Source organism: Salarias fasciatus, chromosome 9 (genome assembly GCF_902148845.1).
Source record: "Salarias fasciatus chromosome 9, fSalaFa1.1, whole genome shotgun sequence".
Classification (NCBI taxonomy): Eukaryota; Metazoa; Chordata; class Actinopteri; order Blenniiformes; family Blenniidae; genus Salarias; species Salarias fasciatus.
This window is the reverse complement of record NC_043753.1, coordinates 10,602,356-10,627,060: the sequence shown is the minus strand read 5'-3', so window position 1 is coordinate 10,627,060 and position 24,705 is coordinate 10,602,356. Positions and strand designations below refer to the sequence as shown.

General features: G+C 40.6%; 2 protein-coding genes across 8 annotated transcripts; one reads left to right on the top strand and one right to left on the bottom strand.

Annotated features, from left to right (window-relative positions):
- Positions 1-1,424: 1,424 nt before the first annotated feature.
- LOC115394013 (sialoadhesin-like) lies at positions 1,425-13,927 on the top strand. Of its 3 annotated transcripts, none has more exons than XM_030099126.1 (8): positions 1,425-1,582; positions 2,732-2,813; positions 3,072-3,449; positions 11,811-12,125; positions 12,206-12,463; positions 12,979-13,066; positions 13,141-13,177; positions 13,502-13,924. In XM_030099126.1, exons 2-8 carry the CDS (start codon positions 2,732-2,734, stop codon positions 13,553-13,555), a joined length of 1,212 nt encoding a protein of 403 aa, XP_029954986.1. In that variant the 5' UTR covers positions 1,425-1,582; the 3' UTR covers positions 13,556-13,924. The 3 variants fall into 3 exon arrangements, with proteins under 3 accessions (XP_029954986.1, XP_029954987.1, XP_029954985.1); XM_030099127.1 differs by lacking the exons at positions 11,811-12,125; positions 12,206-12,463; positions 12,979-13,066; positions 13,141-13,177; positions 13,502-13,924 and adding exons at positions 3,829-4,140; positions 4,221-4,478; positions 4,968-5,055; positions 5,136-5,172; positions 5,497-5,961 and having other exon boundaries at positions 1,432-1,582; XM_030099125.1 differs by lacking the exons at positions 1,425-1,582; positions 2,732-2,813; positions 3,072-3,449 and adding exons at positions 9,703-9,720; positions 10,312-10,393; positions 10,652-11,029 and having other exon boundaries at positions 13,321-13,927.
- Positions 13,928-16,045: 2,118 nt separating this feature from the next.
- LOC115394009 (B-cell receptor CD22-like) lies at positions 16,046-24,421 on the bottom strand. Of its 5 annotated transcripts, XM_030099117.1 has the most exons (9): positions 24,381-24,421; positions 23,815-23,851; positions 23,299-23,380; positions 20,880-21,257; positions 19,785-20,099; positions 19,447-19,704; positions 19,232-19,310; positions 17,704-17,761; positions 16,046-17,500 (listed from the first exon to the last, which is right to left on the bottom strand). In XM_030099117.1, the coding sequence occupies exons 3-9, from the start codon at positions 23,378-23,380 to the stop codon at positions 17,402-17,404; spliced, it is 1,269 nt and encodes a 422-aa protein (XP_029954977.1). In that variant the 5' UTR covers positions 23,815-23,851; positions 24,381-24,421; the 3' UTR covers positions 16,046-17,401. The 5 variants fall into 5 exon arrangements, with proteins under 5 accessions (XP_029954977.1, XP_029954980.1, XP_029954978.1 ...); XM_030099120.1 differs by lacking the exon at positions 20,880-21,257; XM_030099118.1 differs by lacking the exon at positions 23,815-23,851 and having other exon boundaries at positions 24,381-24,420.
- Between the last annotated feature and the right edge of the window lie 284 nt (positions 24,422-24,705).

The window sequence follows — 24,705 nt, the reverse complement described above, 5'->3', positions numbered from 1 at the left end:
CAGTTAAAGCTAGGGTCGACGATCTTGGAAAACTAGCATGTAGCACAAATGTAGCATCTCCCCAAGGCTCCGCCCAGCTCCCACCCCATTGGAGGAGCTCCCGTTGGGAGCGAACGCACTGGACGCGGAAGTGTCGCGCACGCGCGCGCGGAAGCGCCACGCGCAGGGAGTTTGTGATCGCCTCCAATGTTATTAACCTTTCTGACTGCCCGCACACAATGCACATAGGAGAGCAGCACACCCGCTCCGCTTCCTTCTATTTTTCACGTGAGCCGCGAGCGCCTTGGCACCGCGCGCGCACTCTGAACCAGGGCCAGTGTACGCCATTGAAATGTACGCGCAGGGGCCTGGCAGAACGGCGAAGGGATTTGATTGGTTCCTGAAGAGCGGTCCGTGCGATACGATTGGTCGACGTTTTTACTGTCCTTTGGCCGCTACAGTGGTCAGATTTTTTTCTGCACCTTTTTCCGTCCACATAATGTATTGACTTCTCCCAGGGAGCAAGGAGCATTTCACTCAGTATGACAAAAAATGCTTTTGGACAACATTGTCTACCCTAACTTTAAGAACAGTACCAGAGAGGCCCACCAGGTGACTCAATCTATTTATTAAAATGTGGTGGTCTACTGTATCAAATGCAGCACTCAGGTCCAGTAGAACCAACACTGTGAGCTTTTTACTATCTAAATTCCACCTGATATCATTTAAAATCTTTAAAAGGGCCGTCTCCGTACTGTGGCTCACTCTAAAACCAGACTGATGTCTTTCTAAAATGTTATTAATCATTAAAAAGTCATTGACTTGGTTAAAAACCAGTCTTTCTAAAACTTTACTTAAAAACGGTAAGATGGATACTAATCTGTAATTATTAAAAACATTGGGGTCTAAATTGCTCTTCTTCAGAAGGGGCTTCACCACCGCCGTTTTAAAGGCAGTGGGGAAGACACCCATCTGAAGAGAGCAATTCATGATATTTAAAATCTGTTCCTCAAGGAATCCATAAAGTGATTTAAAAAGTGGTGTGGGGATGGGATCTAAAAGGCAGGTTGTTGATTTTACTTGGGAGAGAACTCGACCAAGAGTCCTCGCATCAACCAGGTCAAAACTGTCCAGTGTTTCCTCAGGCATGGACAACGGTTCAGCTGTGTTCACTGATAATACTTGTTGAGGTAAAAGGCTGGACCTGATGTCCATGATTTTAGTTCTGAAGTGGTCAACAGGAAGGAAAATTCTCTGCAAAGCTATAATTGAACTTGTTCTGTGAAATACCGTGCAACAGCATGAATAGAAAGGAGGAACTTGTCTTTACACTTAAGTCATCAGTGTGATGAAACTAGTTGGGATTTTCTTTTGTGCTCAAACACTGATGATTAAAAGATAAGTACATCCTGTTCTGTTCAGTTCTTGTGGTGAATTCAGAAGATCTGCTGCTTGTCAGAGCGATCGGTTGTTTTGCACTTTGTGTGACCTTTTTAGATTTTAGATAGAAAGCGTGAAGAAACAACACTTGAGAAAAGGGAAGTCTTGGGTTGACGCATGAAACTGCATTAGAAGACGAATCACAGGACTGTGAGCGTGTTTGGTAAGACTCCGTGTTTTTCCATTTCACTTCTTGACATCCAAACGTAGAAAGTTGTTTTTATTGACTCAGACAAAAAAATTTAATTTTATGATTCTTCATGTTCTTTTACGATTGTAGGGAATATTACACTGAAGAAGTGAAAAAACTGTTTTAACATTTGTGTGATCAGTGAAAGGTTTTGTTGAGGAATGTTGTTCCTTTTTTAAAAATTTTGTTTCTGTCATTTATACACATCACACATCAAACACCAACCAGGTATGTGGCATGGTCTGGATTCATTTAGGGTTTTATTTAATTTTAGTTTACATAACCAAATGCATCTAAACTTTATCATACTGTAATTTGAATTGAAAATATATTTACATCAAGTTCAGTGCAGATTTGATTTTATTCAAAAGTTATAAAGAGGAAGTGATGTTCTGAGCTGTGACTATGGCTTAAACTATCAGTAATTTTCATGAAAATAAGATTACAGATGAGTGGCTTCCATCCTTTAACCCTTAACCAGTTGATCTAATTCCAAACCTCAGAACAGACATAACTGCGATGCCCCGGTAATCTAGAGGGGTCCTGGACCACAGGTTGGGAACCACTGCTCCTGTTCACGGCATCAGATTGTTGAACTGAATTTATATGGTGAAAATAACATAGGACTTGAAATAACCACCCATAAAATAGTTTCTACAAATTTAGAATCATCTAATCTTTTTCCTTGCAGTTCTTAACAAATCATCTTTGATTCACCACAAATACTCTGAAATGAAGCTGAATTAGAATTACAAAAACTCTCAAATGAGTTCACTATTCAGTTCTAGCTACTTTTACCAACATAGAGAAACAGCATGGAAACAGAGATTTTAATATCATGAAATGTTTCTGTTACTTTTACACTGAAATTACTTCTGTACTCACTGATACTAATAATCTTTACCAACAGGTTTAAATTTTGCTTCTGCAGACTCTTTAACGCCCCCAAGTGGAGATGCTCCACACTTTGAAAGCACTCCTCAATATCCAGGGTTGCAATATCATACAGACATACACTATATTGTTGTGCTCAAACCAGCATACTTTATCATTTGATGTCTGATGAATAAAAGCTGTGACAGAGTGAATGTAAAGAGGAAGTGCCATGTTGTGTGTTTCCAGATGCCGGTGCTGAGCTTCATGTGGGCTCTGTGTGTGAACATGATGACAGTCAACATGTTTCTGAGTCTCTTCTTTCTCTCAGGTGAGCTGGAATCATCAACAGCTGCAGTTTTGAAAGCTGTTCAGAATATGAGGGCTTGTGTCCAGGCTGATCAGTGTGTGTCTGTAACGCAGACTGAGTCATTATTTGGGGATGTTTTCTTCAGTGCATGTGGCTTTTGCTCAGTAACTGTTTGTGCAGGAGTGAAGTGAACGGGAGCTTGAGATCTGCTTGTTGCTCATCAGTGAAAAGTGAACATAGTGCATCACATTGTGGCTGAAGTATGTTTTCATTCCACAGGTGCTGCGGATGCTTGTGAATATCATTCAGAGCTGGATGTTAAAACTCCACAGAAGATGGAGGCTCTGAGTGGATCCTGTTTAAAAATCCCATGTAGCTTTGAGAATATGGAGGAGTTTGACGGCACAAGAGAAACTTCTGCAATGTGGTTGAGAGATCATCCTTATGGGCATAGTAACCCTGACTATGTGGTTTATGACAGTGCAAAGGCAGACAGCAAATATCCAATGAAGGTTACAGGAAACCTCCATGAGAAAAACTGCACCACTGAGTTTTTTAATCTAACCACCGATTACACACACACATACTACTTCAGGATCATCAACTTGCCTTTTAAATCATCAGCTCCTTGTGATCCTCTTGAGATCACAGTTAAAGGTAAGAATATTTTTATTATTTTCCAGATGAACAACTCTTGCAGACAGTTACATTCTGTGTTTGGTGAAAATCTCAGGGCATTCAAATGAACAAAGAAGAAAAGTAAATTTTAGATTAATAATTTTGGGTTTTGCTGACTTTTTAAATGTGTCTAATGATATTAATGAAGTATATTTAGGAACCATGAAGGTTTCCTGAAGTCATTACACTGTTACCACTTTCTAAACTGACAAAGTGCTTTTAAATTCCTCTGAAATTCAGCAAGTGGTGGAAATCTATTATCCTCTGGTGGTTTGAACAGCTGCCACCTTTCTGTCAGCACTACTTTAGTCTTTTTGGATTTGTTGATATAAAATGTGTGTTTGGTGTGAAACTGCAGATTCTCCTCCGAGGCCCACATTACAAGTCTCAGGTGATCAGAATGAGCTGAGGAAGGAGTCTGTCACTATAACCTGCTCAGCTCCCACTCCCTGTCCACACCTCCCTCCTCAACTCACCTGGAGCCTCCAACAAGACACTCACAGCCAAACAGAGGAAAACACTGATGGAACTTTAACCACTAAGATCCAGCAGACCATCACTCTGTCAGACCAACATGATGGATTCAAGATCAGCTGCTCTGCTGTGTATCCTGTTGATGGAGGAAAATATGTAAAAACAGCTGTGAAAGCGTTAACTCTCAGAGTTTCTTGTAAGTGATCCTGTCAGCACATCACAGTTCAGATGTTTCTGATCAATCAGGTGAACAAGAGTCACTTTTTCCTCCCTCAGATGCTCCTAAAGACACGTCAGCCTCCATCAGTCCATCAGGTTTGGTGTCTGCAGGGAGCTGGGTGAACCTGACCTGCTCCAGCAGAGCCAGACCTGCTGTCAGCTACACCTGGTTCAAGATCAGTGATCATGGAGCAGTCAGAGTGTCTGAAGGAGACTTTTACAGCTTTAATGTGATGGAAGGAGGAGTTTATTACTGTGTGGCTGCAAATCATCTGGGAAATCAGACTTCAGAACAGATTCTTCTGACTGTTGGAGGTAATGAGAGCTGTTTACTTCACTGAGTGCTCCATCTGTGGGAGTAAAGTAGTAATAGGTATGGCTATACTAACTCCTGATTAATTATCAGTGATCATGGAGCAGTCAAAGTGTTTGAAGGACACTTTCACATGTTCATGATTAAAAACAAAACAGACTTTTACATGTGCTGGTGACATGAAGCAAATTTTTATTGTGTGTCCAAACCTCTCGTGGTAATCTTATAAAACTGAAAAATACTATTTTCTATGTTCATAATAATATCAATAATTAACATGACGCTCTGGGTTTAACAGTGAATATCAGCTGTTTGTCTAAATGAGACTAAGAAGTTAAGCTTAGTGCTTATTGTAGGATTATCAGTGATGTCAAAGCAGTTTTTATAATTGTTTCTAATTGTTTAATATTTTACGTTCTTATTGAAATCATAGAAAGAGAAAACTATTGTCTCACTAACAGAAAACTGTAAGATAAGTTGTGTCTCTGCAGATGGTCAGAGGTTTGGACTCGGAGTCCTCGTTACTCTGAAGATCGTGGGAATCGTAGCTCTCTGCAGTTCAATCATCATCTTTGAGTGGTGAGACTAACTTTTCCATTTGTCGAGACGTTGATCATGATTAAATGCTACAGTTCAACATGTTTATGTTTTCTTTACAGCTGGTTCAGAAGGAGATTTCACCACAAACCAGTGAAGGTAAACAAGCTGTTCTCGATGTTATAATGTTATAACACTCAAATGTAGAAAAAAAACATCTTTATTTAAAATGAGATGTTTCCATTTCATATGAATCTAATATTTATTGAAGCTCATTTCTGTTTCATTGTCTAACTTTGAAGCCTGTGCATCAACCTGCATCTCATTCGGGAGGAAAATACTTTGTGTTTAATCTGATTATGATGCAAGACTCTGTAGTGTGTGTGAGTCATATTTCCAGCAGAGCAGAGGGAAGATCAGTGCAGCTGTTCAACCTGACAGCAGAGCTCTGAAGGCTCTCTGTGTCGTTTCATTTCCACACAGGACTCACAAGAAGCAGACTATGTCAACACAGTGGAGGAGAGTCGAGCCTCTTGAGCCACGAGGAGAAGAAGAAGATGTTAAATCCATCATCAGTGACGTGGTTTATTCTTTCTAATAATGTCTCACGACATGTTTGTCATTCATGTAGTGAAATCTGTTGTTTGCTGGATCACAGTGTTTTTCAGTGTTATAGAGATGAACTGGTTCTGATCAGTAGAGGATAAACAGACACGTGATTCACAGCTTGATATTTTCTTTGTGCATTTAAATTACTTTGATCAACATTTATTACTTTAGTAAGTATCTAGTGTATACTTTACTATATTTAGTGAGTACAGTAAGTATTCCATGTTGTGTTCGTCTCATGAGGAACACATGCTTTCACTGTATTCTTGTTTGTTGTTATCGTTATTGTTTGAATTCCTTATCAGCAGAAGTGTTTTCCTTTCAAATAAAACAGTATTAACGGAATTTTTGCAGTTGTCAAATTGTGAAACATTAAATAACAACTGGCGAAATTCAAGAAGTGTTTTCATCACTAATTGAGGGTATAATGTCCTGGTGTGAAGAAAATAAGATGATGATGATGGTGATGATGATGATGATAACGATGATGATGATGAGCCACAAAGAGAATATGAGAGATGTTAAGTTCATCATCCGTGACAGGTTTTACACCCACACACAGCATGTTAGAGATGTTCCAAAAAACCAAATTTTTCCTGACTCCTTTGTTTTTAATGAAACCACAAAGTCAACATATCCAAACCTTCGCCGTTATGTAAGAACAAAAATGAAATGAAACCTTTCAAGTGTCATTCCTTTTTTGTCATCATCAGTGCTTAATTCAAAACAGTCTCGAGCTTCATTGCCACGTATATCATGGCTGCTCGTAGTGTGTACAGGTTGCCAGTCCAGGAAAGGCGGCACACTTCCACACCTGTGGTCAGTTGTGACCAAATAACCTCAACTGCATCTCTCTTGATTGTGCATAATGGGAGGGAGCCAAAGTCGCAGGATGAATAACACAAACACAAAAGTTATATTTAAATTATATTTAATTTACATCTGTTAGTTCATATCTGTCCTAAATTTATTTTTAGATTATATTTAATTTTTTCTATGCATGACTGGCTTTGTAAATTTCACAATTCACATTTTTATTCTATTTATATTTCTTTTCTCTGCTGTAACACTGCAAATTCCCCCTGTTGGACAAATGAAGGACTTTCAATTCAATTCAATAATAAGAACATGCAAACTCTACACAGAAAGGCCCCAAGATAAGACTCAAACAAAGGATTTGTCACTATGAGGGGAGAGTGTGAACCACTGCATTTCTTTGTGAAACTACACAAAGCTATAAATGTTCAGACAAAGAGAGTGTATGAACTGTTTTGGAGCAAAAATGTGTCATGCAAGTAGAATGCCATGACTTCAGATAAATTGGAAAATCCAAATGGGATTTAGTTCTTATTTAGTTTAGTTCTTATTTGTTCATTAACTCATTCATTTATATAGAATTCGGTTTTAGTATTTATCTTTCAACTCCTCTGAAGCAGCAGGCACAGTGGGTCCTGTCTCATGTTGCATACTGAACACTTTCAGCACCTTTGACAGCGCCAGGAAAACATTCCCTGTGCATTGCTCCATTTGATTTCTAAAAGGTGCCTTTAAATACCGATTATGTGGCTGTTATTCCAATAAATTAAGCCACTTACATCCACAATTTTTTTCATAATGTGTCAAGTCCTCAAAGTGTCCACATTTTAAACATGACAGACCTGCCACAGACCGCCAGCAGGTGGATCAAGATCAACAGAGTTCATGGACGACAAGAGTAGCGGCTCAATAGCCTGGGGAATCGTTTACCTTTGAAATGGAAAGAAGTACAAGAAGAGGAAGAACATGAAGCCAGGAAGTAAATTACATCTATCTTTCTAAAACTCTTGCACTATTTATGGTTTGTGCACGTCTGCAAATAGCAAATACCAGTAGGTGAATGAAAACAGTAAAAAACAAAAAAAACAAAACAAAAAAAAGCTCATTTTTTCTCCTTTAATTTAGCAATTTGGAGAGTGATTGGCAAGTCAAGGCCTCATTGCTCACACACTTTTCTGTTATTGAATATCGGACTGAACCTACAAAATGGTGCAAACTTCAATCAGTAAAAACTGTTTTCAGTAAAGTTACAACTGATCTTCTCCTGTGGAAACTTTGCTGAAATATAAATAAAAACAGAGGAAGTCCTGAAGCTTGTCTTCACACTTCAGTCGTGTGACGATGTTAGTGCGGATGTTCATGTGTGTGCTCAAACAATGATGATGAAAAGATAAATGCATCCTGTTCTGTTAAGATCTTGTGATAAATTCTAAAGATCTGCTGCTGCAGTGATCGGTTGTGTTACTTTGAGTCTGAACTTTTGAGATTCATATAAAAATCAGTTGGTCCTCTATAATGCAGAGTCAAGTTTCATGTAAATTCAAAATTCATTGTCAGAAAGACAGGCTGTTTTTATCTTTGTCACTCGATACATTTTGTCTGAGAGTTTCTTGGTGTTCTCCACTGTCAGGGACATTGATCCATACCAGGTTTGGATCGTGACTTGAAGCGGTCCAGAGAGGATTCTTCACCAGCCTCTGTGTCAGAAGGCGACATATTGTTCTTTCTCTGGTTTCACTGCTCTTTTTTTTTTTTGACATTTTCAACATTTTCAAGTTTCAAATGAAGAATCTAAACCTTATCAGTGTCCATTGTCCCAGTGACAGTAAGATGAAGAAGAAAAAAACCCTGCACTCATGAGACAGAAGATTCAGAACTGAGTTTTTAGTTTTCTCTCATGTTTCTTTGAGTCTACTCATAACCCTAATCCTAATTCTGCATTTAATCAGGATTTAAAAAAAAATATCTTTTGAGATCCCTACATGAATTAATATAAATGAACATGATTAAAACTCACAGCCTTAGTTGTGTAGCATCTAGTCTGAACTTTACGGATTCATGGCTGCCAGACAGGACCGGGACGGAAACGCTCAGAGAGCGAGAGACAGAAAAGAGAGAAAGATAAAGAGAGGGAGAACGGGGGGGGGGGGCGCACAACCCATGTACACATTCACGATGTAAAACAGTGTTGTCGACGCACCACACATAACCAAGAATCATCATCACCAACAATCGTCATCACCAACAACAATCTAGACAACACCAAAACAGAGCCGACAACCAACGCAAAAACTGACAGAACCATACATATATGTATATATATTTTTTTTTTATCCCACCCTGACGAACCATATTAGTGAACAGACCAGGCCACAAAAATAAAAAGAGGTGTAGGGAAGGAAGGAAATGCAAAGACACCACAAACCTTTTTTTTTTTTTTTTTTTGTGAGAATAGAGCCAGCAGTAACGAGTAGTAAACTCGGGGCGTGCAACAAGAGAGGTCTACTACAGATCACCATTAGTCTAACCACCACAAGAAGACAAGGTAACCCAGTATGTGAAGAGTGATTAAAGATCAGCGTGATCATGCAAATGTGATGGTGATAGTGAACATGCATATATGACCTCTGACCCCTGAGAAGGCCAGAAGCAGGCCAGAGAGGCCCTCAGAGCCCAGACAGCCGGCGGTCATCCCAGAGCCCGGATCCAAGCCGCTCCTCCGGGCCAGACGCCCACGCTCCGGTTCAGAAATGGGGCAGAGGAAAGCCCCGGCCGGGGACCCCGGCGGTCCCGGGGCCCGGGCCCTGCGGAAACAGCGAAAAGACCATTGTTTTCTCCTTAAATTGAACAATTTGAAGAGAGTCATTAACAAGTCGCGGCCTCTTTTACATATTTCTGTTACTGAATATCGGATTGAACCTACAAAATGGTGCAAACTTCAATCTGCAAAAACTATTTTCAGTAAAGTGACAACTGATCTTCTCCTAATGCTAATTCTGCATTTAATAATGATTTTAAAAATTATCTTTTGAGATCCCTACAATAATTAATCTAAATTAACACAATTAAAACTCACAGCCTTAGTTGTGTTGCATTTAGTCTGAACTTTATGGATTCATACAAAAATGAGTTGGACTAACGCTCTCTATAATAAGGAGTCGATTTTATTTCAAATGAAAGAAAAAGGGAAGAAACAACAGAGGAGAAAAGAGAAGTTCTGAGTCAACTCTTGAAACGGAGAAGCTGTGATCACTAAACACCAGACTGCTGTGAACGTGTTCGGTAAGACTGTTTTTCTGTTTCACCTCATGATATGTTAACACAGAAAGTTGTACGATATTTTACTTTCATCAAACCAGACAGATAAATGTGTAACTTCATGATTTTGAGCTGGTTTCACGTTGTGTTTGGGACTCATGCTCCTCGGAGATTCATGAAATCAAATGTTGCTCCCGCTCCGCCTCAAGGCTCCATTTGAAGTACGGAGCTTTAAAGTTCTCCCTGATCTGGTGTCTTCTGATCCTGCAGATTTACTTTTATGTTTTGAACCATCAAGAACCATCAGGTTCTCCTGCAGAGTCTGTTTAATGGTTGAAACAAGAAGCTGCTGTGAGGCTGATTTGCAGCTTTACAACCTGCTGAGGAACCTGATGCTGCAGAGAACGTTCATGTTTAGAAGCAGACTCAAGATCTTACTTTTTAAAAAACTTTAAACTTATGTCCCTTTAATCTGTTGTAGGATTTTCAGTTTGATTTGATGTTGATCCTGATTTTATATTCTTAATATTTTGACTTATTTACTTATTTATTTATTTATTTATTTATTTATTTGTAGTTCATTTGTTTGTTGCTGTTTTGCTCATATCTTTATAGATGCCGGTGCTGAGCTTCATGTGGGCTCTGTGTGTGAACATGATGACAGTCAACATGTTTCTGAGTCTCTTCTTCCTCTCAGGTGAGCTGGAATCATGAACAGCTGCAGTTTTGAAAGCTGTTCAGAATATGAGGGCTTGTGTCCGGGCTGATCAGTGTGTGTCTGTAATGCAGACCGAGTCATTATTTGGGGATGTTTTCTTCAGTGCATGTGGCTTTTGCTCACTGACTGTTTGTGCAGGAGTGAAGTGAACGGGAGCTTGAGATCTGCTTGTTGCTCATCAGTGAAAAGTGAACATAGTGCATCACATTGTGGCTGAAGTATGTTTTTATTCTACAGGTGCTGCGGATGCTTGTGGTTACCATTCAGAGCTGGATGTTAAAACACCACAGAAGATGGAGGCTCTGAGTGGATCCTGTTTAAAAATCCCATGTAGCTTTAGGAATGCAAAAGAATTGAATGGAACAAGAGAGACTTCTGCAATGTGGATCAGAGATCATCCTTTTCAGTTTAATAACCCTGACTCAGTGGTTTATGACAGTGGAAAGACAGACAATAAATATCCAATGAATGTTACAGGAAACCTGCATGAGAAAAACTGCACCACTGAGTTTTTTAATCTAACCACAAATAACACACACTCATACTACTTCAGGATCATCAACTTGCATTTTATAGCAACAGCTGCTTGTGATCCTCTTCAGATCACAGTTAAAGGTAAAACTGTTTCTATTATTTTAGAAGTTAACAAATAAAAATATCTCAGGGTCTTGAGACAAGAAAAGAAGCAAAATTAAATAAAGGTTATTAAATTTAGGAATTTGGTGACAATTTAAATGTATCTAATGTTAATAATGAAGTATATTTAACAAGCATGAATGTTCTCTGCAGTAATAACACTGTTATCAGTTTCCAAAGTTATAAAGTGCTTTTAAATTCTTGGGCAGTTTCTTGTTAAGCTTCACACCTCTTGTCAGTTCTTGAGAGTGTTGCCTTGATTTTTACCTCTAGCCTTGTTTTTCATTGAGTTTCTGGCTACTCATGCTGTTCATCTTGTAGCCAAGCATCTCTATTTATACTGATGTGCAGATCAGCTGGTTGGTCTCCATGATGTTCTGGGCAGGGACACTTAGCAGTGCTTTGTTTACATCCTCTGTCCAGCATGTTTCAGATGTTTTCCCTGTCCAAAGCTTGATCAGCAGCAAGTCGTTTGGAGTTGAAGTATAGGTAAAACTAATTGATCTCACTGTGGTAAACCCAACTCATGTTCCCTATTAGTGGATCAACAATCCAACGCTTGGTCAGTTCTGCTTCACAATGATAGGAAGAGCTGACATCGAAGGACAAAAATTGACATTGCTATGAACGCTTGGCCGCCACAAGCAAGTTGTGGAGGGTTATTATCACTTGGTTTGAACAGCTGCCACCTTTCTGTCAGCAATATTTTAGTCTTTTTGGATTTGTTGATATAAATTGTGTGTTTCTTGTGAAACTGCAGATTCTCCTCCGAGGCCCACATTACAAGTCTCAGGTGATCAGAATGAGCTGAAGGAGAAGGAGTCTGTCACTATAACCTGCTCAGCTCCCACTCCCTGTCCACACCTCCCTCCTCGACTCACCTGGAGCCTCCAACAAGACGCTCACAGCCAAACAGAGGAAAACACTGATGGAACTTTAACCACTAAGATCCAGCAGAACATCACTCTGTCAGACCAACATGATGGATTCAAGCTCAGCTGCTCTGCTGTGTATCCTGTTGATGGAGGACAACATGTGAAAACAGCTGTGGCAGAGCTCACTCTCAGAGTTTCTTGTAAGTGATCCTGTCAGCACATCACAGTTCAGATGTTTCTGATCAATCAAGTGAACAAGAGTCACTTTTTCCTCCCTCAGATGCTCCTAAAGACATGTCAGCCTCCATCAGTCCATCAGGTTTGGTGTCTGCAGGGAGCTGGGTGAACCTGACCTGCTCCAGCAGAGCCAGACCTGCTGTCAACTACACCTGGTTCAAGATCAGTGATCATGGAGCAGTCAGAGTGTCTGAAGGAGACTTTTACAGCTTTAATGTGATGGAAGGAGGAGCTTATTACTGTGTGGCTGAAAATGATCTGGGAAATCAGACTTCAGAAGAGATTCTTGTGATTGTTGCAGGTAATGAGAGCTGTTTCCTTCACTGAGGGCTCCATCTATAGGAGTCAAGATGTAATAGGTGTGGCCGTACTGTTACTAACTCCTGATTCAAGTTCAGTCATCATGGAGCAGTCAAAGTGTTCGAAGGAGACTGTTATATGTTTATGATTAAAAGAAAACAGAAACAAAACAGACTTTTACATGTTCAGGGTGATCAATACAACAAACGAGGCAATTTTTTTACTGTGCCAAAAGTCTCTTGTTAATCTTATAAAGCTGAAAGATTTTGTATGTTCATAATATCAATAATTTACATGTCCTGGGTTCAACTGTGAAAATCAGCTGTTTGACTCTGTGAAGTTACCTTTATTAACAAGTTAAAATTAGTGTTTATTAGAAGGTTATCAGTGATGTTGAAGCAGTTTTTGATAACTTATTTTTACTTGTTTTTACTTTCCGTTCTTGCTGAAGTCGATAAAAAGAGAAAGCTATTGTCTCACCAACAGAAAACTGTAAGATAACTTGTGTCTCTGCAGATGATCAGAGGTTTGGACTCGGAGTCCTCGTTACTCTGAAGATTGTGGGAATCGTAGCTCTCTGCAGTTCAGTCATCATCTTTGAGTGGTGAGAATAACTTTTCCATTTGTAGAGATGTTGATCATTATGAAATGTTCAACATGTTCATGTTTTCTTTACAGCTGGTTCAGAAGGAGATTTCGCCACAAACCAGTGAAGGTAAACAAGCTGTTCTCAATGTTATAATGTTATAACACTCAAATGTAGAAAAAGAACATTCTTCTTCAAAATGGGATGTTTTCACTTCATATCAATCTAATATTTACTGAAACCCGTTTCTGTTTCATTCTCTAACTTTGAAGTTTGCACATCAACCTGCATCTCATTCAGGAGGAAAATACTTTGTGTTTCATCTGATTATGATGCAAGACTCTGTAGTGTGTGTGAGTCATATTTCCAGCAGAGCAGAGGGAAGATCAGTGCAGCTGTTCAACCTGACAGCAGAGCTCTGAAGGCTCTCTGTGTTGTTTCATTTCCACTCAGGACTCACAAGAAGCAGACTATGTCAACACAGTGGAGGAGAGTCGAGCCTCTTGAGCCACGAGGAGAAGAAGAAGATGTTAAATCCATCATCAGTGACGTGGTTTATTCTTTCTAATAATGTCTAACGACATGTTTGTCATTCATGTAGTGAATTCTGTTGTTTGGTGGATCACAGAGTTTTTCAGTGTTGTAGAGATGAACTGGTTCTGATCAGTAGAGGATAAACAGACACATAATTCATAGCTTGATATTTTCTTTGTGCATTGAAACAGCATTTAAACTAGCTTAATATGCATTTCTTATTTGAAGTATTTTGTTCCATTTCATGTTCATTTCATGAGCAACACGTGTCTTTACTGTATTCTTGTTCGTTGGTATTGTTATTGTTTGAATATTTTATCAACAGAAGTGTTTTCCTTTTTAATAAAACTGTACTCATGGAATTTTTGGCATTATCAAATTGTAAAACATTAAATAATAACTGATGCAACCAAAGAAATGTTTTCATCACTCAGTAAGGGTTTAACATCCCGGTGTGAAGAAAATATGGTGATGATGAGCCACAAGTAGAAGATGGGAGATTTTAAGCTCATCACCACACACACACACACACACACACACACACACACACACACACACACACACACACACACACAAAGCGTTTTAGAGATGTTACAAGACAAACATCTTTTCTGCCTCTTTTGTTTCATCATAATATGAACATATGCAAACCTTCATCATTATGTTAGAAAAAAAAACAGCACAAAATATTTAAAATTTGACATCAGTGGTTAATTCAGCACAGTTTATTCTGATCTTTGAGCTTGTTGCCTTCGGATTCATAATTACAGCGAACAGCAGGTTAGAATAATACTGTAGCAGCCTCACATGTTCCCAAACAGTCGGGGGAATCAACCATCATTCCAATCCCCCCCCCCCCCCCCCCACCACCACCACCACCACCACCACCACCACCACCACCACCACCACCAAAAAAACAGTGACAGACGTGAAGGGCTCCAGACCAGCGGTCCTGACATCCATCCTCTGCCAATACATGGAGGGAGTTGAGAGTGGTCAGCTGTTGAACTTGATGGTAAACTGGATCCACATTTAACACTGTCAATAAAAGCCCCTGCTGCACCACCTCACTCACCTAAATTCAAATTATTGTCTGAATCCTTCCATCGAAAAACCACCTGTAGCGGCTCAATAACTAACCCTGTGAATCATTTTCTTTTGGAATGGAAATAAGTACAAGAAGAGGAAGAACATGGAGACAGGAGGAAATATTAAATTAATTTACATCTATCTTTTAAAAACTAATTTCTACTTGTGCAATTTTTCTGGTTTTGTGCACGTCTGCAAACAGCAAATAGGTGAATGAAAACAGTAAAAGACAACTGTTTTTTCCTTTAATTGAGCTATTCAGACTTTGATTAACAAGTGGGGGCCTCATTTTCCAACATATTTCTGTTATTGAATATGATCAATCCTACAAAATGGTGCAAATTTCATTCAGCAATAAATATTTTCAGTAAAGTTACACTTGACCTTCTCCTCTGGAAACTTTGTTCAAGTCTAAATAAAAAAAGTATTAAGTGCTGAAGCTTGTCTTTACACTTCAGTCATCAGTGTGAAGAGGTCAATGCAGATGTTCATGTGTGTGCTCAAACACTGATGATGGAAAGATAAATACACCCTGTTCTGTTTAGTTCTTGTGATACATTCTAAAGATGTGCACACACTCATTATTCAACCGCACATCCATAAACTAAGTGGAAACTATGAAGATAAAGTGTATATTTGTCTCTAGAGAAGCATTTAGCAAGTTGTAATACGGGGATTTCTCCATTCTGTAGTTTTTATTGTGGTTCTTCCTTTGATCTGTTTCAGAAATGATTTCAAAGATTTTGTTTTGTTTTGAAATTCAAACTGAAGTCATTATTATTTAATTCAGAGAATTGTTTTTGTGGTCAAATGTAACTACTAAGTGCAACTTGCTCCGCTAAAAAAAGAAGAAAAAAAACACCCTATCAGTCCATAGTGTCCGTGATATTATTTACATGGCCACTAGAAGTAACTTGATGTAAAAATGTAACCCATGGTGTAGTTAGAGGCATGAATTAATGACCACTGTGCTCGTTTTCTCAGGGAGGACAGTCTAAATCTGAAATACTTTTTGTGCTTCATAATGTGATAAAAACACCGGTGTGGGTATGAGATGCATGCGCGTGTGTTTCATATCCCTAAATTACACTGTAGTTAAATATTTCCCCTTAAATGTGTTTGTTTTGTCAAGCAGGCATCAAGTAATTCAATTCAAATATAAACTTCAATGTGGCGGTGGGGCGTGGCGGAGCCTGGATGCATGGCAGAGGGAGAGAGGAGGAGCAAGCTGGGGAGAGGACAGTCGGGAGATGACTGCTAAAAATAGCAAAGAGAAAAATAGCAGACAAGGAACAGAAAGCCTCTTGAACACATGGAGAACATGTAAACAGAGAGAAAAGCCGCAGGATCTTCTGCTCTGAGTTGTAGGGAGAGTTTATTGGGAATAAATGTGCAGATTTTTACAAAATAACAAAACAACAGTAGATATTGTCAAGTTTACAGAATATTTAACTTTAAAGAAAAACACAAAACTTGAGGAGGGACAGTGAAGAAGCTCAGTAAGCTTGGGGCAGCTGTGGCAACATCACAATCGGGATGTTGTTGGTTTGATTCTCCAGCTCCGCTGTCCATTTGCGAAAGTGTCCTTGGGCAAGGCACTGAACCTCTAACTGCTCCCAGTGGATGGACTGAGCACCTCGCATGGCAACGACTCCACTGGTGTGTGAATGGGTGAAATAAATTGCAGTCTGAAGCGCCTCGGGCTCTGCACTAGCAGTGTAAAAAGCGCATATAACTGTAGTCCATTTACCAATATCAAAACCTCAAACACTGGACCTGGTAACAGGTTTTCCATGTCTCAAAAACTTAAATAGGAAGATGTAGTTCTTTCTCACATGCAAATAAGAAACTGTAAATTGCATCAACAAATCAACACAAATGACACTGAATTAATGAAGGACATATGGAAAGTATCAAGTTCCTCTTTATTTAAATGACATGAGAGATACTGTGTCATTCTGATGAGCATATTTTATCACTGCAAAGGAGGAAGAGCGCTGACAGCCACTACTTCAGCAGAGGTACAGATCCAGGATTTAAAAAATAGGAAACATAAAGACACTTATTTAAGTCTGTGAGAACTATTGGTTCTGACTTGTGGAAAAAAGTGAAAAAGCATAAATTTCAGGGTTAGAGTGGAGATACAGTAGGTGGTGGATCTAAGTACGTTGTGCAGGTCACCTTAACGCCTTCACACCCAGTTTAAAGGAAAGTGTGTCCTTCTGAACACAGGAAGTTCTTCTATGCAGCTGCCAGAGTTTTTCTTGGTCAAAACTGACATGAATTGGATTTTATTTTGTCTCTCAGACTGATAAACCCTGTTGATGCCTTTTCTCCATAGTTCACTTTAAATGTTGTTAATTCAAATTATTCCAGGTTTATTTGGCAACAGTTTAAAAAAAGTCACAAGCAAATTCTGACAATGTGAGGAGTAGAAAGTACAGATATTTGTGTTTGAGAGCAGGAAAGACTCAAAAATGATCACTCAAATGAAGTACTGCAATCTCCTCAAGTACAGAAGTAAAGTATCTGTACTTCATGACTTCACACCTCAGTAAATCCAACAGAATATTCTCATTTCTTCTTCACTTCAGCGTAAAGACAGTTGAGATCCCTGGGGTGGTCAGCAGTGTGTGTGGAGCTGTTTCCCGGCTGAGAGCCTCTGACCTCTGCGTACACAGTGTCCTCCTGCTTGCTTCTGATCTCAGACTTGGAGGACGGTTCAGGTTTCTACTTGGAGAAGTGGATCTTTCCATAGTGGACGTTTTCTCCCTCTTCCTGAGGTTTTTCTGCAGGCTCTTCAGCAGCCAGCTCTTCACCTGTCTGACTCTGTGAAAACAGAAAAGATGATGAAGAAAGCCAGATTTCAACAATTAAAAGACATCAGAATAGATATTCAGCTTTGATTGAATGAGAGATTTGCAATAAACTGCTTCAGGTCACAAACTGTTCAGTGAATTAACTCAAACACATTTGTAACACTTTTTGTTTTTCACTGAGTTGCACGAGAACAAATTTGAATATTTTCTCACCTGACCCACTTGTACAGTTAAATTTCTGTTCTTTCTTCTCCTCCAACACATGAAGATGCTGTAAAACAAGTCAAATAATAATCTTCAAAATCAAAATCTGAGCTCTACAGAAAGGCTGACGGTGACATTAATTTCTAGTCTGAAATCAAAGCTGATGTGTTTGTTCAGTATGGAGAATCTGTTTATTCCCGCTCTGTCTATATTTTTGTCACATCTTTGCTTCGGTATTTTCTTCCAACATTTTAAAGAAGCTAATTAATCCCTTCTCTTAAATGAGTTTAGTTCTTAAAAGCACGTCACTTCTAACCTGAATCCCATCATCGCTTCCTCCTTGTCTTTTGCTGGCTCTCGGAGGAGGCGGATGCTTTTTGTATCGCTCCCTTCTTTGCTTCTCCCTCCCTATTGTCTCTGCTTGCTGCACTCTTGTCTCGTCTGTTTGACTGGAGGAATCACTTGACTTGGTTTTTCGAACAAACCAAATATCAACCATGGAATTGATCAGCTGGTCTCTCTACGCAATTGATACGATTTCTTTCAATGAAGAGCACAGGAGCGGCAGGAGCGGGGGATCCTGCCTGTCCGGACGGGACTCGGGATGCTGGGTATGTGATGGAAGGGGTGTCACATGCCTGGCACCCCTGTCCGACAAGGTCATTGTGGTTGTTTACATTTTCGGATTTATGGTGATCATCCTGCTGCTGATTGGCTTGTGCTGCGGCCTGATCCTCTGAAGGATTAAGAAGACCGCCACCACCAAAAACATCCAAGGGATGACGGTCTTTTCAAATCAACGGGCAAAAGCTGAGGCTGACCGTTTGTGCGAACTCTTTTGAAAGGTGGACAATTTGGGTTATGAACGATTGAGACGCAAGTTGGATGTCACCAGCACCGAGAGGGTTAAACCCAGCTTCTGTCTGAAAAGTGGAGAAACCGAGCAAAGGAAGGTCAAACGGCTCCTTCCACCAAAACAAGATACCTTCTGATTGTGTCTGGCACCCCTGGAAGACTAAACATCTCCTGAAGATTGAAGGACAGATTGATTGCTTTCTCTATCTTCTCTCTCTCTCACTCCCAGCTGCAACTCAAATCACCTTTGGACTGCTTCGTTCAAGGCCGTCCCGGCAACTACCATCCGAGCTGGAGCGCAAAGGGGAGGCGGGCCAAACCACACACACGTACATGGACTGATGAACTGAGATGCCATGTACATGCCACACACACTCCCTCCCCCACTCTCAACGTCTCCACCACACTTTTCTGCTGAAGACCAGTGGTGATGACGTGTTTCGCTGATGACGGAGCTGCAACCACTGATCTGTTGGTCTGAAGCAGTTTGTTTCATGTGTCTTGCTATGTATGCATACATATGTATCCATTTCAGGTGTAACTTTTCGAACAGGACATATTTCTCCTTCCAGCAATGATTTCTCCAAAACAGAAAGTGGAACAATCTGTTTGAGAGTTCATCTTGTTGTTCCAGTAGGCTGTTCATCAAGTAAGATCGATTCTGTTGAATAAAGATACTCACTAAACACCGAGCAGCAGGCAGATGAACACGATGATCCCAACAACTACTCCAGTCATGGTGTTCAGATGCAGAGAAGGATCTGAGAGAAACAGTGAAATCTGTTGTCACTATCAGTTAAGTAGGTAAAGTTTGTTCTGACTTTAATTCTTCAGGATTGATTCATGACAGCATGTCAGCAGAGACCAATAGAATTTTTGTAATTTTGCTCTCATTACCTTCAACAGTCAGAAGAATCTCTTCTGAAGTCTGATTTCCCAGATGATTTGCAGCCACACAGTAATATTCTCCTCCTTCCGTCACATTAAAGCTGTAAAAGTCTCCTTCAGACACTCTGACTGCTCCATGATCACTGATCTTGAACCAGGTGTAGTTGACAGCAGGTCTGGCTCTGCTGGAGCAGCTCAGGTTCACCCAGCTCCCTGCAGACACCAAACCTGATGGACTGATGGAGGCTGACGTGTCTTTAGGAGCATCTGAGGGAGGAAAAAGTGACTCTTGTTCACCTGATTGATCAGAAACATCTGAACTGTGATGTGCTGACAGGATCACTTACAAGAAACTCTGAGAGTGAACTCTGCCACAGCTGTTTTCACATGTTGTCCTCCATCAACAGGATACACAGCAGAGCAGCTGAGCTTGAATCCATCATGTTGGTCTGACAGAGTGATGGTCTGCTGGATCTTAGTGGTTAAAGTTCCATCAGTGTTTTCCTCTGTTTGCCTGTGAGCGTCTTGTTGGAGGCTCCAGGTGAGTCGAGGAGGGAGGTGTGGACAGGGAGTGGGAGCTGAGCAGGTTATAGTGACAGACTCCTTCTCCTTCAGCTCATTCTGATCACCTGAGACTTGTAATGTGGGCCTCGGAGGAGAATCTGCAGTTTCACAAGAAACACACAATTTATATCAACAAATCCAAAAAGACTAAAATATTGCTGACAGAAAGGTGGCAGCTGTTCAAACCAAGTGATAATAACCCTCCACAACTTGCTTGTGGCGGCCAAGCGTTCATAGCAATGTCAATTTTTGTCCTTCGATGTCAGCTCTTCCTATCATTGTGAAGCAGAACTGACCAAGCGTTGGATTGTTGATCCACTAATAGGGAACATGAGCTGGGATTAGACAGTTAAATCAGTTAGTTTCACCTATACTTCAACTCAAAACGACTTGCTGCTCATCAAGTTTTGGACAGGGAAAACATCTGAAACATACTGGACAGAGGATGTAAACAAAGCACTGCTAAGTGTCCCTGCCCAGAACATCAAGGAGACCAACCAGCTGATCTGCACATCAGTATAAATAGAGATGCTTGGCTACAAGATGAACAGCATGAGTAGCCAGAAACTCAATGAAAAACAAGGCTAGAGGTAAAAATCAAGGCAACACTCTCAAGAACTGAAAAGAGGTGTGAAGCTTAACAAGAAACTGATCAAGAATTTAAAAGCACTTTATAACTTTGGAAACTGATAACAGTGTTATTACTGCAGAGAACATTCATGCTTGTTAAATATAATTCATTATTATCATTAGATACATTTAAATTGTCACCAAATTCCTAAATTTAATAACCTACATTTAATTTTGCTTCTTTTCTTGTCTCAAGACCCTGAGATATTTTTATTTGTTAACTTCTAAAATAATAGAAACAGTTTTACCTTTAACTGTGATCTGAAGAGGATCACAAGCAGCTGTTGCTTTAAAAAGCAAGTTGATGATCCTGAAGTAGTATGAGTGTGTGTTATTTGTGGTTAGATTAAAAAACTCAGTGGTGCAGTTTTTCTCATGCAGGTTTCCTGTAACATTCATTGGATATTTATTGTCGGTCTTTCCACTGTCATAAACCACTGAGTCAGGGTTGTTAAACTGAAAAGGATGATCTCTGATCCACATTGCAGAAGTTTCTCTTGTTCTGTTAAATTCTTTTGCATTCTCAAAGCTACATGGGATTTTTAAACAGGATCCACTCAGAGCCTCCATCTCCTGTGGTGTTTTAACATCCAGTTTTGATGGATAATCACAAGCATCCGCAGCACCTGTAGAATGAAAACATACTTCAGCCACAATGTGATGCACTATGTTCACTTTTCACTGATGAGCAACAAGCAGATCTCAAGCTCCAGCAATCCTCCTCTCTCTCTCCAGGAGCATGAGGTGAGGAATAACCTGAGAGCGGTGAACCCCAGAAAAGCTGCTGGTCCTGATGGGATCCCTGGGGCAGTGATCAAGGCATGTGCAGACCAACTGACAGAGGTACTCACCAGACTTTTCAATCTCTCTCTGACACATGCCACTGTCCCCACATGTCTGAAGGCCTCCATTATTGTCCCCATCCCCAAAAAACCGGTCATAGCCAACCTAAATGATTACAGACCCATCGCTCTGACGTCTGTAGTCATGAAGTGCTTCGAGCGATCAGTCTCCCAGCATATTAGAGACTGCCTCCCCCCCTCGCTCGACCCTCACCAGTTTGCCTACAGGCCAAACAGGTCTACTGAGGATGCCATCGCCATCACACTCCACACAGCGCTGAGCCACCTGGAGAACAAGAACAGCTACGTGAGGATGCTCTTCGTGGACTATAGCTCAGCATTTCACACCATCATCCCAGACATCCTCACCACCAAACTGCTCAAACTACAAGTCCCCCTCCTCACCTGTCACTGGATTAAAAACTTCCTGACTGGACGCCCACAGTCTGTGAGACTCGGTCCCCACCACTCATCCACAATCACACTCAGCACTGGTTCCCCCCAAGGCTGTGTTCTGAGCCCTCTTCTGTACGCCCTGTACACCCACGACTGCTCTCCCACCCACCCAACCAACCGCATCATCAAGTATGCGGATGACACCACTGTGGTCGGACTCATCCGAGGCGAGGACGAGACAGCGTCCAGGGCCGAGGTGGAGGAGCTCTCACGCTGGTGCTCAGTAAATAACCTGACCCTGAATGTCCTAAAAACTAAAGAACTGATCATGGACTTCAGGAGGACGAGACAGGTCCACACACCCCTCCTCATAAATGGAGAACAGGTGGAGACTGTCACCACCTTCAGGTTTCTGGGCACCCACATCTCCGCAGACCACTCCTGGTCTGACAACATCAGAGCCATGGTCAAAAAGGCACAGCAGCGGCTACATTTCCTCCGTGTGCTCAGGAAGAACAACCTGAGCACAAAGCTGCTGCTGGCCTTCTATCACTCCTCTGTGGAGAGCGTACTAACGTACTGTCTGAGTGTGTGGTATGCAGGCTCCACAGTTGGGGACAGGAAGGCGGTGCAGAGGGTCATAAACACTGCCCAAAAGATCATCGGCTGCACCCTGCCCACGCTGGAGCACATCTCCACATCCTGCTGCCTCAGGAGGACTAAAGCCATCACAGGAGACCCTGCACACCCTGCCCACTCCCTGTTTGATCTTCTGCCCTCTGGCAGACGCTACAGGTCAATAAAATCACACACCAGCAGACTGACAAACAGCTTCTTCCCCTGGGCCATACGCATTGCAAACACCCACGGACACAGAAACACACACTCACTTATGAACAGTCTCCCATAACCCCCCCCCCCCCCCCCCCCCCCCCCCCCCCCCATGGACTAAATCACCCAACTATCTCCTCGAACTTTAAGAGTTTGTGCCTCATGTAGCATGATCACCACTCTGTTACACTGTTATTTATTACTCTTGCATCTTGTGGATGCGTTATGCAAATTATATCTGCCCTTGTATTTTTTTCTGTTGTTACCTACCTGTCTCTGATGTCTTTCCTAAGTTTTCTTGTCCTTGACTTTTTAATCGAGGTGAATTGTAGCTTTATATGAGCTCCCATGTAATTTCGTTGTACCCCCCCGTGCAATGACAATAAAGTCTATTCTATTCTATTCTATTCTCTATTCTATTCTCCCGTTCACTTCACTCCTGCACAAACAGTTAGTGAGCAAAAGCCACATGCACTGAAGAAAACATCCCCAAATAATGACTCAGTCTGCATTACAGACACGCACTGATCAGCCCGGACACAAGCCCTCATATTCTGAACAGCTTTCAAAACTGCAGCTGTTCATGATTCCAGCTCACCTGAGAGAAAGAAGAGACTCAGAAACATGTTGACTGTCATCATGTTCACACACAGAGCCCACATGAAGCTCAGCACCGGCATCTGGAAACACACAACATGGCACTTCCTCTTCACATTCACTCTGTCACAACTTTGTTTTAAGATAAGTGTTTTAAAGGGCGAAAGAGATCACACTTAAAATAACGTCTTGTGTCTCAGAATGGAGTCTCGGCAGCCGAAAAATGAAGTGAAATATCCAGAAATGAAATGTCAAATGAATTTGTCTAATTTTACATTTTTTTTAAAAAACTTTGTTTTTCAAAATACATTTCTTTCAAATACACGTATACTCATCTGATATTATAAAACTGCAGAAACCGTGGATCATTTTCTCCATTAATTTACAATAAGAATCATGTTTATTGCCTGGTACAGTAGCTCAAACTTGGATTAGTTCAGGTGGAAGATGCACAGACAAAATAAAATTACATATTTAAAGGGCACAAGTATAAAAAATAAATGAAGGCAGTGCAGACCAGAAGTGGGCCGTGGACCAGGACCTGAAGACGCCTCCTGTAAGTGTAGCAATTCTGTTCAATTAAAGTACAGATATGAGCAAAACAGTCAAATAAAAATGAAATGTAAACAAAAAACATAAAAGGGACATTAGTTTAAAGTCTTTTAAAAGGTAAGATCTTGAGTCTGCTTCTAAACATGAACATTCTCTGCAGCATCAGGTTCCTCAGCAGGTTGTAAAACTGCAAATCAGCCTCACAGCAGGTTCTTGTTTCAATGATGAAACAGACTCTGCCGGAGAACCTGATGGTTCTTGATGGTTCAAAACATAAAAGTAAATCTGAAGGATCAGAAGACACCAGACCAGGAAGAACTTTAAAGCTCCGGGCTTCAAATGGAGCCTTGAGGCGGAGCGGGAGCCACATCTGATTTCATGAATCTCTGAGGAGCATGAGGCCCAAACACATCGTGAAACCAGCTCAAAATCATGAAGTTACACATTTATCTGTCTGGTTTCATTAAAGTAAAATATCGTACAACTTTCTGTGTTAACATGTCATGAAGTGAAACAGAAAAACAGTCTTACCGAACACGTTCACAGCAGTCTGGTGTTTAGTGATCACAGCTTCTCCGTTTCAAGAGTCGACTCAGAACTTCTCTTTTCTCTTCTGTTGTTTCTTCCCTTTTTTTTTCACTTGAAACAAAGTCGACTTCTTATTATAGAGAACGTTAGTCCAACTCATTTTTATATGAATCCATAAAGTTCAGACTAAATACAACACAACTAAGGCTGTGATTTTTAATTGTGTTAATTTAGATTAATTATTGTAGGGATCTCAAAAGATAATTTTTAAAATCATTATTAAATGCAGAATTAGGATTAGGAGAAGATCAGTTGTCACTTTACTGAA